At 42.8% G+C, this 14,114-nt stretch overlaps 1 protein-coding gene across 1 annotated transcript in view; it reads right to left on the bottom strand.

The window, feature by feature from the left end:
• Crybg3 (crystallin beta-gamma domain containing 3) overlaps positions 1-14,114 on the bottom strand; it is a 124,954-nt gene that overhangs the window by 91,065 nt on the left and 19,775 nt on the right. The window contains exon 2 of the mRNA XM_045147411.1: positions 10,241-10,307. Within this exon, the coding sequence (XP_045003346.1) occupies positions 10,241-10,307 (67 nt within the window). The remainder of the gene's footprint in view (positions 1-10,240; positions 10,308-14,114) is intronic.

Genomic DNA, 14,114 nt, shown 5'->3' with positions numbered 1-14,114 from the left:
CTTCTTCCTTCCTAAATATTTTCTCCATTTCCTTTGAGATCACCTCTTGTTTCTATCCTTACCTAGCTTGTTCCTCCAGTTTCCAGTCTGGACCATGTTACCTTCATGCACTTCCTGTGAGACTTCATCTTCCACAGACCCAAATGACCAGATGATCCCCAGACTTATATTCTCAGCTCAGACTCCAAGTTACAGAGCTGCACACAGACTACTAACCAGACACTCACCTCCAGCGCCTGGATGCTTCCTGGAACTGTGAAGCCAACACTTGTAAAAGTGAGCACGGCTGTGCTATCGTTCCATTCTTCTCTCTCTCTGAACGAGAAAATCCACCACCACTGCCCCCAACCAATGTTATGGTAAGACACGAGCCCTTTTCTAGAACACCGATGTAGTTGAACCAGTACCCTTGTTTTCATTCCTGGTTGTCCCCTAAGCTGCTGTTCAGACCAAAGCCAGAGAAATCTCTGAGAAGCCAAATTTAAGCCTCTCGGGGCTGACTATGCACTGCTATCAACACTGTTGGGCAGCACTCAAGGCCTTCGTGAATCTAGCCCCACTTTCTTCTCCAATCTCATCTCCTGCAACTCACAGTGCCTGGAAAGCTGACTGCTTACATGTGCATTTTCATTCACTTCTTTTTACCCTCCCTTCCTTTCTCTCTCATTACCATGTCTCTCTGTAAAGAAACTATGCCATTCCTCTGCTGAGACTGATTCTTTGCCTACTGCCTTAAAATTTTTCACTGAAGTTTTTCAGCACCAAAATTATACATATATATGTATATATATGTATATGTATATATGTATATACATATGTATATATATGTATATGTATATATATATACACACATATATATACACATATATATATACACACACACACACACTATTACAATTGATATCCTTAATCTCCTACATCTTTACTGTCATAATAGAAGACCAACAAGTTATCACATCACCATTATGAGCAGGGTTATTACCTAAACTATTAATAATTACTAAAATTTGCTATTAATAAGCAAAAACCAAATGCTTATATTTTAACATCAGTTTATTATCGCTACTCTCGAGTTATGGCTTAAGACAGGACTGTGAGGATGGCTCCAGGGAGAAAGCATTGCCACACAACACGAGGACCGCGCTCAGGCCATCAGCAACCATATCCATGCTAAGTGGGTGGGGTAGCCCTCTTGCCAGCACAAAGCTTAGAAGGCAGAGACACAGGATTCCTATGGTAAGCTGGCTAGCTAGACTAGCCAAATGGGCGATTTCTGTGTTCAAGTGACTGTATCAAAAAAATAAAGCAGAAAGCAACCAAGGAAGATGCCTGATGTAACTGTGGCCTTCACATGCACACATACCTGCAAACATATGTGCCCACATGCATGCAAACATGAATGAATACCACATACACATATGAAAAAAACAAATAATGATAAACTCTAAAATCAAAATCATTGTTTACCTTGAACATGATGGATTTGGTTTGTGTTGTCTAATTAGTCCGTGGTTACAAGCTGATGAACATATGCATTAACAATATTCTTAATCCATGACCTTCACAACTGATGTTAAACCATAACATTATACCTCTGTTATTAAAGTAATTTTGCTTTAAAGATAACATTACCTCTTCACCGCAAGTGGTTTTTTTTTTTTTCTCTCTCTCTCTTTCCATTAGACAACAACAGGATTCTTTTAAGCCCTGACTAAGCCAATTACAACTTGATAAAACCAACCACCTGCACATTCACGCCACGGCACACCACTGCTGCGACTGCTGCTTCCTGTCATTAGTGCAAAAGCTCAAACTTAAGTTTTTAAAAATGCCATGGAAGCCAGCAAGGTGGAGCATGCCTGTAATACCAGTTACTCAGGATACTGATCCAGGAGGATTAATTAAGCCCACAAGTTTGAGACCAGCATGGGCAACCTGGCAAAACTATCTAAAAACAAAACAACGACCACACCACAAGAAGAAACAGCCACTATATGGAGTGGGCAAATCAGGAAGCCTGGTAATCTTCACAGCAGCAGGGAGGAAGTACGCGAAGGAGGGCTGGAACACCTCAATTCCTCACCCCAGTGACACACTTTCTCCAGTAAGGCTCCACCTCCTAAGGTTTCCACAACCTTCCGGAACAATGCCATCAAGGCGGGGGTAAGTATTCAAACACAGGAGTGCATGGGGCATGTTTGCACTCAAACTACCACAGCACCAGGTAAATTTTTTTAACCATGAATGCCCCAAGATCCCTCTTATGTGTCATAGAAAAAATAGAGTAAAGACTACTGCTGATAATAAGAAAAGTCCCTTACAAAGCAGCGAATTGGGATGCACTGGAAAGATAGAAAGAGACAGGGAGAAAATGAGGGAGGGAGAGAGGAAGGAAGATTGTTCAAGGCCTGGGTAAAATGAGAAGGGTAACAGAAAGGTAGACTCAGCCAGGCTTGGTGGTGCAAGCCTTTAATGCCAGCACTCCGGAGGCAGAGGTAGGAGTCGCTGTGAGTTCAAGGCCAGCCTGAGACTACATAGTGAATTCCAGGTCAGCCTGGGTTAATGTGAGACCATATTGTAATAGGGTGTTAGGGGTCCAGTAAAGTCCTTGAACCCCAAACCCTAGGTTCGTTTCTAATTTTAATCAAAGAATTGACTTAAAAAAAAAAGACTGAGAAGAATAATTATGAAATTATTATATTTATTGAGGGAAAACAGAGCCAAAGAAAGGCACCCACATGGCTAGAGACCCCACGTAGAAGGCCTGGAAAAAAAAAAAAAAAAAAAACTGTGGAAAGAAAAGGCAGTTCAAGGAGTTCCTGCTCTGTGGGGAGCTGGAGGGGATAAAGAACCCATGTGGAGAGTAAGCGCGAGGAAGCCCTCCCCCCTCCACTCAACCAGGCTGGGCCTAGGGAAAAACTCCCCCACAGCTGGGCGTTCCCACTTGCTCAGAGAGCCTGCCCTCCCCTTGCAAAGGTATTTATAACCTCATAGTGGTGGGCTGTCTTCCCGGGGGACAGCTGGTTGGTTAGGGCTAGGGGCTGCCTCAGGAAGAGGTTAGCCCTGACACTAAATTTGGGGGGCTGAACTTGACCAGGCACCAATGTTTAAATCATATGAAAGACCTCCCTCCCAGGAAGGGTCCTGATTGTTTGTGAAGAAGCAGGTCTAGGGAACTAGGCAAGAGATAAGAAGTCAGATCATCTTTGATTTCTGGTGCTGCTTTTTTTTCTTACTTCCAGAGGCCCAGTCTTCCTGACTATACCTGAAACAACCACACACACATACAAAAAAAGAAAGAAAGAAATTAAGAAGAAAAGAAAAAAAGCAGACTCAATCCCAAGTAGCAGGATTTGGTAACTTTTACTAGCATATAAATATAAAAATGTGGGCTGGAGAGATGGCTTAGCGGTTAAGCACTTGCCTGTGAAGCCGAAGGATCCCGGTTCGAGGCTCGGTTCCCCAGGTCCCACGTTAGCCAGATGCACAAGGGGGCCCACGCATCTGGAGTTCATTTGCAGTGGCTGGAGGACCTGGCGTGCCCCTTCTCTCTTTCTCTCTATCTGCCTCTTTCTCTGTGTGTCTGTTGCTCTCAAATAAATAAATAAAAATAAACGAAAAAAAATTTAAATATAATGTAAGGAAGCTATGACAGAATGAAAGGGGTTCAGTTTTGAGCATGTCATGTCTTATACCCAGTGACATGTGGGCTAACTGGTTGCGTAATAGCAAGGCTCTGGGATACACATTAGGCTGGAAGCCCAGATGTGGCTTTTGTCACAGATTAAGATGAAGAAATCCAATCACCCAGGACAGAGGAAGAAGCTGTGACGTGTGGGGAAAGCATTCCTTCCTCCGGCACAGGGACTTCTCAATCAAGAGAAGAGGTTTTCTTGTCAAGTCCTAGAGTCGCCAGCTGGTAGCTGTGGGACAAACTTGACTCGCTCACATCTGGAATACGTACAATGTAACTTCACACCCAGTTTTCATTTTGATAAAGTGTTTCATCAGGTCACCGTGTAGGGCTATTCCCGTCGGCAACAGGGCTAACCCTGATACAAATGGAGCCAGACACTTTGCAAGACATGTGGCATCCAGGAACTAAGAGATACCCCAGCTCCAGACCAGCATAGCCATACTGATAGGCTTAGGATGTGCCTGTCCCTTTGGTCATAAGGGCAGCATAGTGACAAGGGTGCCTTCTCCCTCCCAGGCACGCTCAGAGCTCTCTTAATAAACACACATAGAAAGCAAGAAACAGAACATAATTTGACACATGTATTCTCTCCAAATGTTGTGCTGAATCAATGTTCCTAAGAGCCAGTTTTCACAGTTTTCACCCAGAATATAATACCACTATTCTAGGGAGTATATTTTAAGTTTTATCCAAATGTTTTAGGACAAGAAGGGAACTACCTCATTTGCAACAGCATGGTGCAATGTTTTACATGCTATCTCAATGAACAATAAAACAACTCTAAGAAATAAGGACAGAACACCCCACAGTAGATTAGTAAGCAGAAGTTCGGAGGCACTTAACTCCATTTCCCAAAGTCACAAAGCCACTTTGTGACTTTCATTCGGCCTGCAAATTTATTTAGGCCTGCATTGGAGAATCTGTAACCTGTGGTCCACGTGTAATGATTTTATTTTGCTCATGACTCATTTCTGAAGTGAATGAAGCCTTCCTGCCACAGCCCTTTTTATGTTTTGATAGGATTCCTTACCAACACAGTAATGACACAGCTCGTTACACACACGGGAAGCACCGCGGCACAAAACTGACTCGTTTCTTTGTGCAGCCTCTCACTAGCTGATGAGTTTTGTCAAGTAAGTTGTCTTCTGTGATTCGCTTTTTCTAACTACAAAAAGACATAAAAGTGGGGCTAAAGAGATGGGTCCATGGATACAAGTGCTTGTGATGTAAACATGAGGATCTGAGTTTCGATCCCCAGCACCCAGGGAAAGCCAGACGGTGCAGTGATAGGGAACGAGAGGCAGACAGACGTCTAGGACTTACTAACTAGCTAGTGTCATCTAAGAGGTGAGCTCCAGATTAAAGTGAGACCCTGTCTCAGAAAATAACAAAGAAGTGAGTGAATGCAGAGGACATCTGATGTCAACCTCTGGCCTACACACACACACACACACTGGCACAAGCACCCACACACATGTGCACCCACCAGACACATGTGAACACACACTCAGAAGCACCACATGCACATATACAAGCATAGATACACACATCAAGTTCCTCCTTGTATAAAGTGCTAAAAAGATAATAAAAGGATTGCTTTAAAGCTATGAGTACTAAAACAGAAAGCAAACAGAAATAACAGGTAAGACATTTCATGATAGGCTGAGAAGGAAAAAGCAGGTGGCAGCATAATACACAAGCAGAGGACGCCTCCATCCTCACGTCTACAAAGCAGGCCCCTGTTTCTAACAGAAACCTTCCACAGGCTATGTAAACAAACTCAAGGTTTGAAGATACAAGGTACCACTTAAGGCCATGTGAGACATGGGACTAAAAGTAACAGTTTGTTTGAACAATCATCCTTAGCAGAATTAAGCCCAGGGCTCTTTACAACTCCCACCCATCAGATAATTCTCTCCACTTCCTGTCAGTCCTCACCCTACACCACCCTCAAGAATAAAACCACACAAAAAAAGAGGTATAGCAATGTCCTGAAGATACTGAGATTTTCAGACAGATGGAATTTCAGATATCAAAGGAGCAAGGAAATGTCAAGAATGTAGGTTAGTCTGGAGCTTAACCGAACAAGGGAAGTTGGGCAAAGATCTTGAAATAAAAGATAAATACACAAGAATAAAAGATGAATCCACAAGAATAAATGGTATCACGTTAGAGCATTGACACCAAGGCAGGCTGAGCACTTTCAGAAGCATCTACTTGAAAAGTCTGTTAGCCAGAGGAGAATCGATGACAGTGACAGAGAAGGAAGCAGGGGTAGGAACTACAGTAAGATAGGGCAGTATGATAAAAGAAAATTTCTGAAGATAAGAGCAAGACGTAGAAAACAAAAGTGTCCCAGCTGGCTCCATAGAATGTGAAATGAGAACAGGGAAGCCAGGTGTGGTGGCCATTGGGTACCGCTGACCTCCAACGTACTGCGTGGAGACCAGACCATCCTAAGAAAATTTTGGGTAACAGGTAGGAATGTAGCAGCATGACAGAAAAGACAGTAAATTCGACCCACAAAAAGAGACAGCATTGTTGTTGCCGTTACATATGCACAGGGAGAGCTGAGGCTCGTGGCAGGACGTCAGCAAAGATAGGGCTGGAAGCAGGCATGGCAGAAGGAAGCAGGCAGGGAGAGCAGGGGACAGGACTGCCCATGCCGCTGGCAAGTCATGCCAGAGCACACCATTGGGGGCTCTTTCTACAGGGAGGAAGGGATGAGCATTCCTCTGAGCAGGTTAGCACGGCATAATATCATGCCCCCACATGCTTGTGGGCTGGACAGCAGTGGTGAGACGTGGGCTAAGCACCTGAAGGTTTCTCCAGCCACATACAAAGATCTGATTCGTATGAACAAAATACAGCTCAAAACATAAATACACCTGAGTACTAGAAGTACCACACTGTTAGAAAAACAGAAAATTTGTTAAACACACAAGTGGCGTTTCACAGATTACAGGATTTAATGATGTTCAAAGACAACATGAATTATAGTTGTAACTGTTTAAAAATAAGATTTTTGCCAGGTGCGGTGGCGCACATCTTTAACCCCAGCACTTGGGAGGCCGACGTAGGAGGACCGCTGTGAGTTCAAGGCCACCCTGAGACTTCACAGTGAATTCCAGGTCAGCCTGGGCTAAAGTGAGGCCCTATTTTGGAAAAACAAAAAAACTACATAAATAAATAAATAAACAAATAAAAATAAGACTTTCATATCTCAAATTTATCTTACACCATAATAATTGACATCTGGATTTGGTATCTCAAGATTAAATACTAACAAATATGCATATATATATATATATATATATATATACACACACACACACACACACACACACACATACATACGCATATATATACATGTGTGTGTGTATATATATACATATATATACATATATATATATATATATATATATATATATATATATATATGACTGTGTTTATTCTTCATAAATCTTATGCATTAGGCTCAAGAGAGAAAATACCACACATCTTTTTCTTCTTATCAAAGAAGGAATTATAAAATTCGGGTTAACAAGGAGGGAGGCATGCTGAGAAATGTCAAACTGTTGTGGAGTGCTGCATTTCAGAAAACTCTTCATTAGATAGAAAGCAAGCAGCATGCTTGATGCCACCTGTTGGAGACAGAAACTCTCCAAGAGTGACTGTTCAAAACAGCAGTATAGTAACAGTTGCTGTGAACCATTGTTAAGTTTTGTTCCTGAAGGTACGGTGGCATTACCAATGTACATAGTTTTTTAATGCCTTGTAGCAGCAGTTCATGGGTAGGTTAAACAAACCCTACTAAGAGTTTTCATAGGTTAAAAAAAATTATGTGGGCCAAAATGCTATAGCAGAGAGTACCATGTATGTTGGGCTCAACCAGGTGTCCATGTCTAAGTAAACCTGAACAGTCTCCTAACTATGAGTGGTATTTACTCACAGGCCTGGGCCCCTATTGTATGAAAAGATTAAGAATGGGGGAGGGAGCTGGAGAGATGGCTTAGCGGTTAAGGCGCTTGCCTGAAAAGCCTAAGGACCCAGGTTCAACTTCCCAGGACCCACGTAAGCCACATGCACAAGGGGGCGCATACATCTGGCGTTCATTTGCAGTGGCTGAAGGCCCTGGCATGTCCATTCTCTCTCTCTGCCTATTTCTGTATCTCTCTCTCAAAAGAATAAGCAAAACATTTAAAAAAAACGATTAAGAATGGGAAACAGACTGTCAACATGTACCAAGGTATCAAGAAGGATAAAGAGGGCTGGAGAGATGGCTTAGCGGTTAAGCGCTTGCCTGTGAAGCCTAAGGACCCTGGTTCGAGGCTCGGTTCCCCAGGACCCACGTTAGCCAGATGCACAAGGGGGCGCACGCGTCTGGAGTTCGTTTGCAGTGGCTGGAGGCCCTGGCGCGCCCATTCTCTCTGTTTCTCTGCCTCTTCCTCTGTCTGTCGCTCTCAAATAAATAAATAAAAATAAAATATATTAAAAAAAATAAAAGAAGGATAAAGTGATAGCAGCATGGAGGCCCAGCCACCATATTGCTACTGCATGTGTTTACTAAAGCCACAAAGCTGAGACTTACTGAACAAATTTCTGGAGATGAAAACTGGACTCCTGGAAATATAAAGTTGACTTTATTCAAGTTTGAAGAGGAGAGTCTCATTTCAGTGAAAGTACAGCGGATCAACAGCTACAAGTAGAGTGCAGTGATGAGCAAAGACCACGAGAACTGGGAGCCAAGAAAGCAGAAGAGTTTGGCGTAGGCAAGGGCTTCCACGCAATGAGGAAATGAGAGAAGGCTGGGCAGGAGCTGGTAACCGAGAAACCTCGGCGTCTGAGATGGCAGAAGCAGCAGCCTTCTTGTGAAACAACCCAAGGGTGAAGCTTTACATCTGGCATGAGAAGTTAAAATCCCGTGCGGGACAACTCTCACATAAAAATTGAAGAAGAGGAGGGAAGTCACGCAGTGGTCATTCAGGCAGGCTGACCACTGGCGGAAGAAGAGCAGCAGGTGAGAAATGTCAGGAACATGACAGCAGAGCCAGGAATGACCTGACCCGCACACTGTAACTGACTGCTCAGAGGCCTGAAGGGGAAGCACGGAGAGGCCAGGCCCAGCCTGAACTAACTACACTGAGACTGTTACAAAAAGAAAAAGAAAAGATGGGCTGGAGAGATGGCTTAGCGGTTAAGCGCTTGCCTGTGAAGCCTAAGGACCCCGGTTCGAGGCTCGGTTCCCCAGGTCCCACGTTAGCCAGATGCACAAGGGGGCGCACGCGTCTGGAGTTCATTTGCAGAGGCTGGAAGCCCTGGCGCGCCCATTCTCTCTCTCTCCCTCTATCTGTCTTTCTCTCTGTGTCTGTCACTCTCAAATAAATTAATTAATTAATTAATTAATTAAAAAAAAAAGAAAAAGAAAAGAAAAAAGGAGCCAGGCAGGGTGGCGCACACCTTCCATCCCAGCACTTGGGAGGCAGAAGCAGGAAGGTCACCATGAGTTCGAAGCCACCCTGAGACTCCATAGTGAATTCCAGGTCAGCCCAGCTAGAGTGAGACCCTACCTTGAAAAAACAAACAAACAAACAAACAAAAAAAAAAGGAACAGGATTAAGCTGCCAAACTCAAGGCAGTAAAGGAGTGATCCAGGTCTAGTTGTATTAAGTAAATGTTTTAAATTTTCACTATCACAGAAAAGGCAGTTAGGCTGAAAACTTTAACCTTACTCTATGTAATGCAATTGGATTAGAACTCTGTGTGTGTGTGTGTGTGTGTGTGTGTAGTTTTTTAAAATGGTTTTTAAAAAAGTTCCCAAATCAGTAGTGAATTCAGATTTTTCATCCTCCTACTAACCAAACTAATTTACCCTGAAGACCCCCAAAGATGCAAACTTTCTCCTTGACTTGTTGTCACACACAAATTATGTAAAAACAAAACTACTGGGAACAAAAGCCACAATTGCAATCACAGAGCTGTCCAAATAACACAGTCCAAGTTCTAGAAAAATCACTTCTGAAAAGCTGGAAAATTCCATACTCTCCAAGGGCTTTTACTGCTCATCAATGACTGTGTAGGTAGATCTAACGCTTGCACATTTTTTGTGCTCAGCAGGCTTGAATGTGAGCTGACTGAACAGATCCCACACAGAGCAGAGACATGCAAAAACATGTCATTCATGGCTAACCCCCCAAAGCAAGATAAGTTGTCTGCAGGAGTTCAGAAAAATGCAACCTAAATCTTAGAACTTCTTGTGATCATGTGATCTGGTTTACAGATTAAAAAACGACGGCACAAAAGGCTAAACGCTTCAACCAAAGGCCAGGTAGCTGTTAATGGCAAGCCTTCCCAAGATTCTCCCAGACCCTCACCTCCGGCACGCAAATGACTACAAGGCTGGGCTGGATTTCCACTTAATGTCAAAGAAAGTTGCTCTGTTCTGAATGGAAAGTCAGACTCTGAAAGCAAGACTGTGCATTCCTAAAAAATATTTACTCGGCATTATTATGCAGTAAAGATAATAGAAATTTTAAACTGTACCTTTACGGCTTCTGATGAAAATGTATTTTCCTTTTTCTGACTTGTACTCGTGGGCTCATTTTCAACACTGAAAAATAAAAACCAGGGTTCCTTTTGAAATTTAAACAAAATTATTCAACTCACACATGTTCTCTTAATAAACCAATGTGCAAAGATGCCTAATAATAAATATATCATATTTGTAATAGTAATATGATATATTTATTATATAATATGTTAACCATGTGCTGATTTCAATCTAATCTTAAAAGCATGTTCATTCAGCTCATCTTGGCTGGAGCAAGCCTGGTGACTCCGTCACGTGTCTTGTATTCTTAAATTAGTAATCACAGCAGAGTAGCGTACAGTGAACCAGGGGCAACATGGGGCCACCCCAAACTGGGAAAGTACTAGCACTCAAAGCTTTGATTTACGTCATGGGACTCCCACAGCCCGACCTCCTCTGGGTGCCCCGGCTGGATGCTACTTCTGGGTAGCAAATCATTATGAACAGGTGGGCTCATCTAGTGAGTTCCAGCAATTCTAAAAAAAAAAAAAAAAAAAAAAGCGGTGCAGGTTAATCTTGTCCAAATGTGTGCCAAATGGCATTAAAAGAATTCAAGTTTCAGAAGCAGTCATTTTTAATCACCCAGCCTCAACTATAATCATGAGGACACTCGTTTTTCCTTGTCTTTTCTGGAACCTTTACAGATGCCCCACACAAGCTAAACTACTTCGCCCTCACCAGGCAGATATCCACCTTAAATCTACATACCTGCACCTTATGCATCATTTGTTTTCATGCTTTGCTAGTCCGCAAAGAACTGAGCAGCTCTAATGAAGATTATTGGCACCAGCTTCCATAAGCCATAAGCCAAGGGTTCTGCACGGCTGTTAGCGCATGCGAACAAGTAGGTCAGGGACCTCATACAGCTCAGTCTAGTTGGGAACCTGTTGTCAAATGTCACCACTGCTGAATGTACAAAGTGCTCTGGAACAGAGCAAACAATGGCTTCTGCCTGCACTTAATAAAGCTCCCTCGGCAGAGGTAAAATGGCAAGCAGTTAAGAATATAGCACTTTGGGGGACCCATGTTTTGTTTCCTTTTAATGGAAGACTGGCAGCGCAAGGCTTTGCAACAGGCAGAGGTGATCCTGCAAGAATGAGAGCAGAGCTAGAGAGATGGCTTAGTGCTTAAGCGCTTGCCTGTGAAGCCTAAGGACCCCGGTTCGAGGCTCGGTTCCCCAGGACCCGCGTAAGCCAGATACACAAGGGGGCGCATGCATCTGCCATTCCTTTGCAGTGGCTGGAGGCCCTGGCGTGCCTATTCTGTATCGGCCTCTTTCTCTCTCTGTCTGTTGCTCTCAAATGAATAAATAAATAAATAAAATTAAAAAAAAAAAAAAAAAAAGAATGAGAACAGGACCAGCGGTTAGCGGACGCCACACTGCGAAGCTGTGGCTTAACCCACTCATGAAGGCTGAATGCTCAGCATTAACGGAGACATCTGCAACACTCCCTTCAAGGCTCGGGGACATTATGGAAGAGAGAGCAGCAAGAATGTAAGAGCCACAGGATGGGAAGGAGGACTTTGGAACACTGTCCTCCAGAAAGAAAGTAATAGTTATTCAATGACCTCATATTAGCTGTTGCTACCTTCACCTCTACAAAAATGAGCTTATCAACATGTTGACATGAATGACGGAAGAGGGTTGTGGGGGGTGGTCACCAAAATAGAAGATGGTCTTGTTGGAATGAAAAAGATATTTTACTGGAAGAGGTAGGGGACAAAAGAAGACATTAGGAGGGTACTATGATCAAATTACACTATCTTAATATCTGAAAATTGTCACTTAAAAATAATTCATGAGGGGCTGGAGAGATGGCTTAGTGGTTAAGGCATCTGCCTGAAAAGCAAAGTATCCTGGTTCAACTGCCCAGGCCCCATGTAAGCCAGATGCACAAGGGGGCACATGTGTCTGGAGTTCATTTACAGTGGCTGGAGGCCCTGGCACACCTATTCTCTCCCTCTCCCTCTCTCTCTCTTTCCCTCTTTCTTTCTCAAATAAATATATAAAATATATTAAAAAGTGAACAATGGAGTCACACATAAAACTATTGAAAATAATAATAATAATAATAATTCATGAAGTTCAGGATTCTATATAGGAATACCTGGACCCAAGGAAATATAAGTATATAATGTAGATAAAAAAGCATGTAAAACTGATAAATATATGAACTGTGTTTTAGAAATATGGAAAATTCTATAGGGGAAATCAGACAATAAAATAAAACTATTCGCTAAAATAGATCTGAAACACACATAAATATAAATATACACAATATTGTTTTGATGATTGCCACTTTTAAAGACAAGTGTCTTCTCTTAAGATAAGTACATTCTTTCTTATGTCTAGAGATTGTTTATATTTCAGGATGTTTAAAAGGTATTTACAAACTGATATGAGTCTACTTAAGCGTAATCCAAAGGAAATCAGCTGGTAAAATACATGTGAAACCTGCACATCAAGCCAGGCATGTGGTGGCGCACGCCTTCAACCCTAGCCCTCGGAAGGCAGAGGTAGGAGGATCACCATGAGTTCGAGGCCACCCTGAGACTACATAGTGAATTCCAGGTCAGCCTGAGCTAGAGTGAGACCCTACCTCAGAAAATCAAAAACAAAAATTCTGCACATCACAGGTATAAAGGGTGTAAGTAATAACAGTACTGTCCTTGCCAGTTTTATAAGTGAGTTGTGTAATTGTAAGCTATCTGCAATGACCTATAACCACTTAAACCAGAATCTAAATTCTTGCTTTAACATTCCTAACATTTTTCTTCATGGAGAGTGCTCACAGAGCTTTCCATAAAGCATGCCTTCGAGAGACTGCAAATGAAACTGGTGAGAGTTCCAATACAAAAGCTCTGCCAAAAACGCAAACCTGAGCTCATGGAACTAAGGTGAAAAGTCTTTTCAAGGAATTGTAGTTACTTGCAAATGCACACTAAACACACACACACTCACTCACGGGCTTGAAAACCCAAATGGTAATTCAGCACATAAGTATGGTACAAACCACTGAATAATGCTGACATCACCACTTAACACTTCTTCAAAGTCTATGAAACTGACTTCCTATGTAAGTCCTCTGTCTTATTGCTAAATCAAAACTTGAAAACATGTTGAGTTTTTTAAAAAAAATTATTTATTTATTTATTTGAGAGTGACACAGGGAGAAAGAGGCGGGGGAGGGGGGAGAGAGAGAATGGGCACGCCAGGGCTTCCAGCCACTGCAAACGAACTCCAGACGCGTGCGCCCCCTTGTGCATCTGGCTAACGTGGGTCCTGGGGAACTGAGCCTTGAACTGGGGTCCTTAGGCTTCACAGGCAAGTGCTTAACCGCTAACCCATCTCTCCAGCCCACATATTGAGTTTTAAAGCAAACAACACGTTTTTAAATTGTGATGTAGGCTGAAGCTGGTGGCGCAGTCCTGGAAGCACAATTCTATGGCAGCAAAGGCAGGAGGATCCTGTGTTTGAGCCCAGTTGGGACGACCTAATCAGGCTGTCTCCCCTCCCAAAAAAATATAAATAAATAAGGTTAACATTATAATTTAGTGATAGCTATCACTGCCTTGATTAAAGGCTTCATTCCTTCTTCACCAGGTAATTATATTCCCATTCTGATTGATCTCTTGTATGCATGGGACTGCTCTGCTTCCATCCCTCTTCACAAGAAAGTCAAAATGATTGTTGGGCTGGAGAGCTGGCTTAGCAGTTAAGGCGCTTGCCTGCAAAGCCAAAGGATTTCGGTTTTCAACTCCCCAGGACCCATGAAAGCCAGACGCACGAGGCAGCACATGCGTCTGGAGTTAGTTTGCAGTGTCTGA

This window comes from Jaculus jaculus, chromosome 4, assembly GCF_020740685.1.
Source record: "Jaculus jaculus isolate mJacJac1 chromosome 4, mJacJac1.mat.Y.cur, whole genome shotgun sequence".
Classification (NCBI taxonomy): Eukaryota; Metazoa; Chordata; class Mammalia; order Rodentia; family Dipodidae; genus Jaculus; species Jaculus jaculus.
This window is presented reverse-complemented; position numbering and strand designations above follow the sequence as displayed.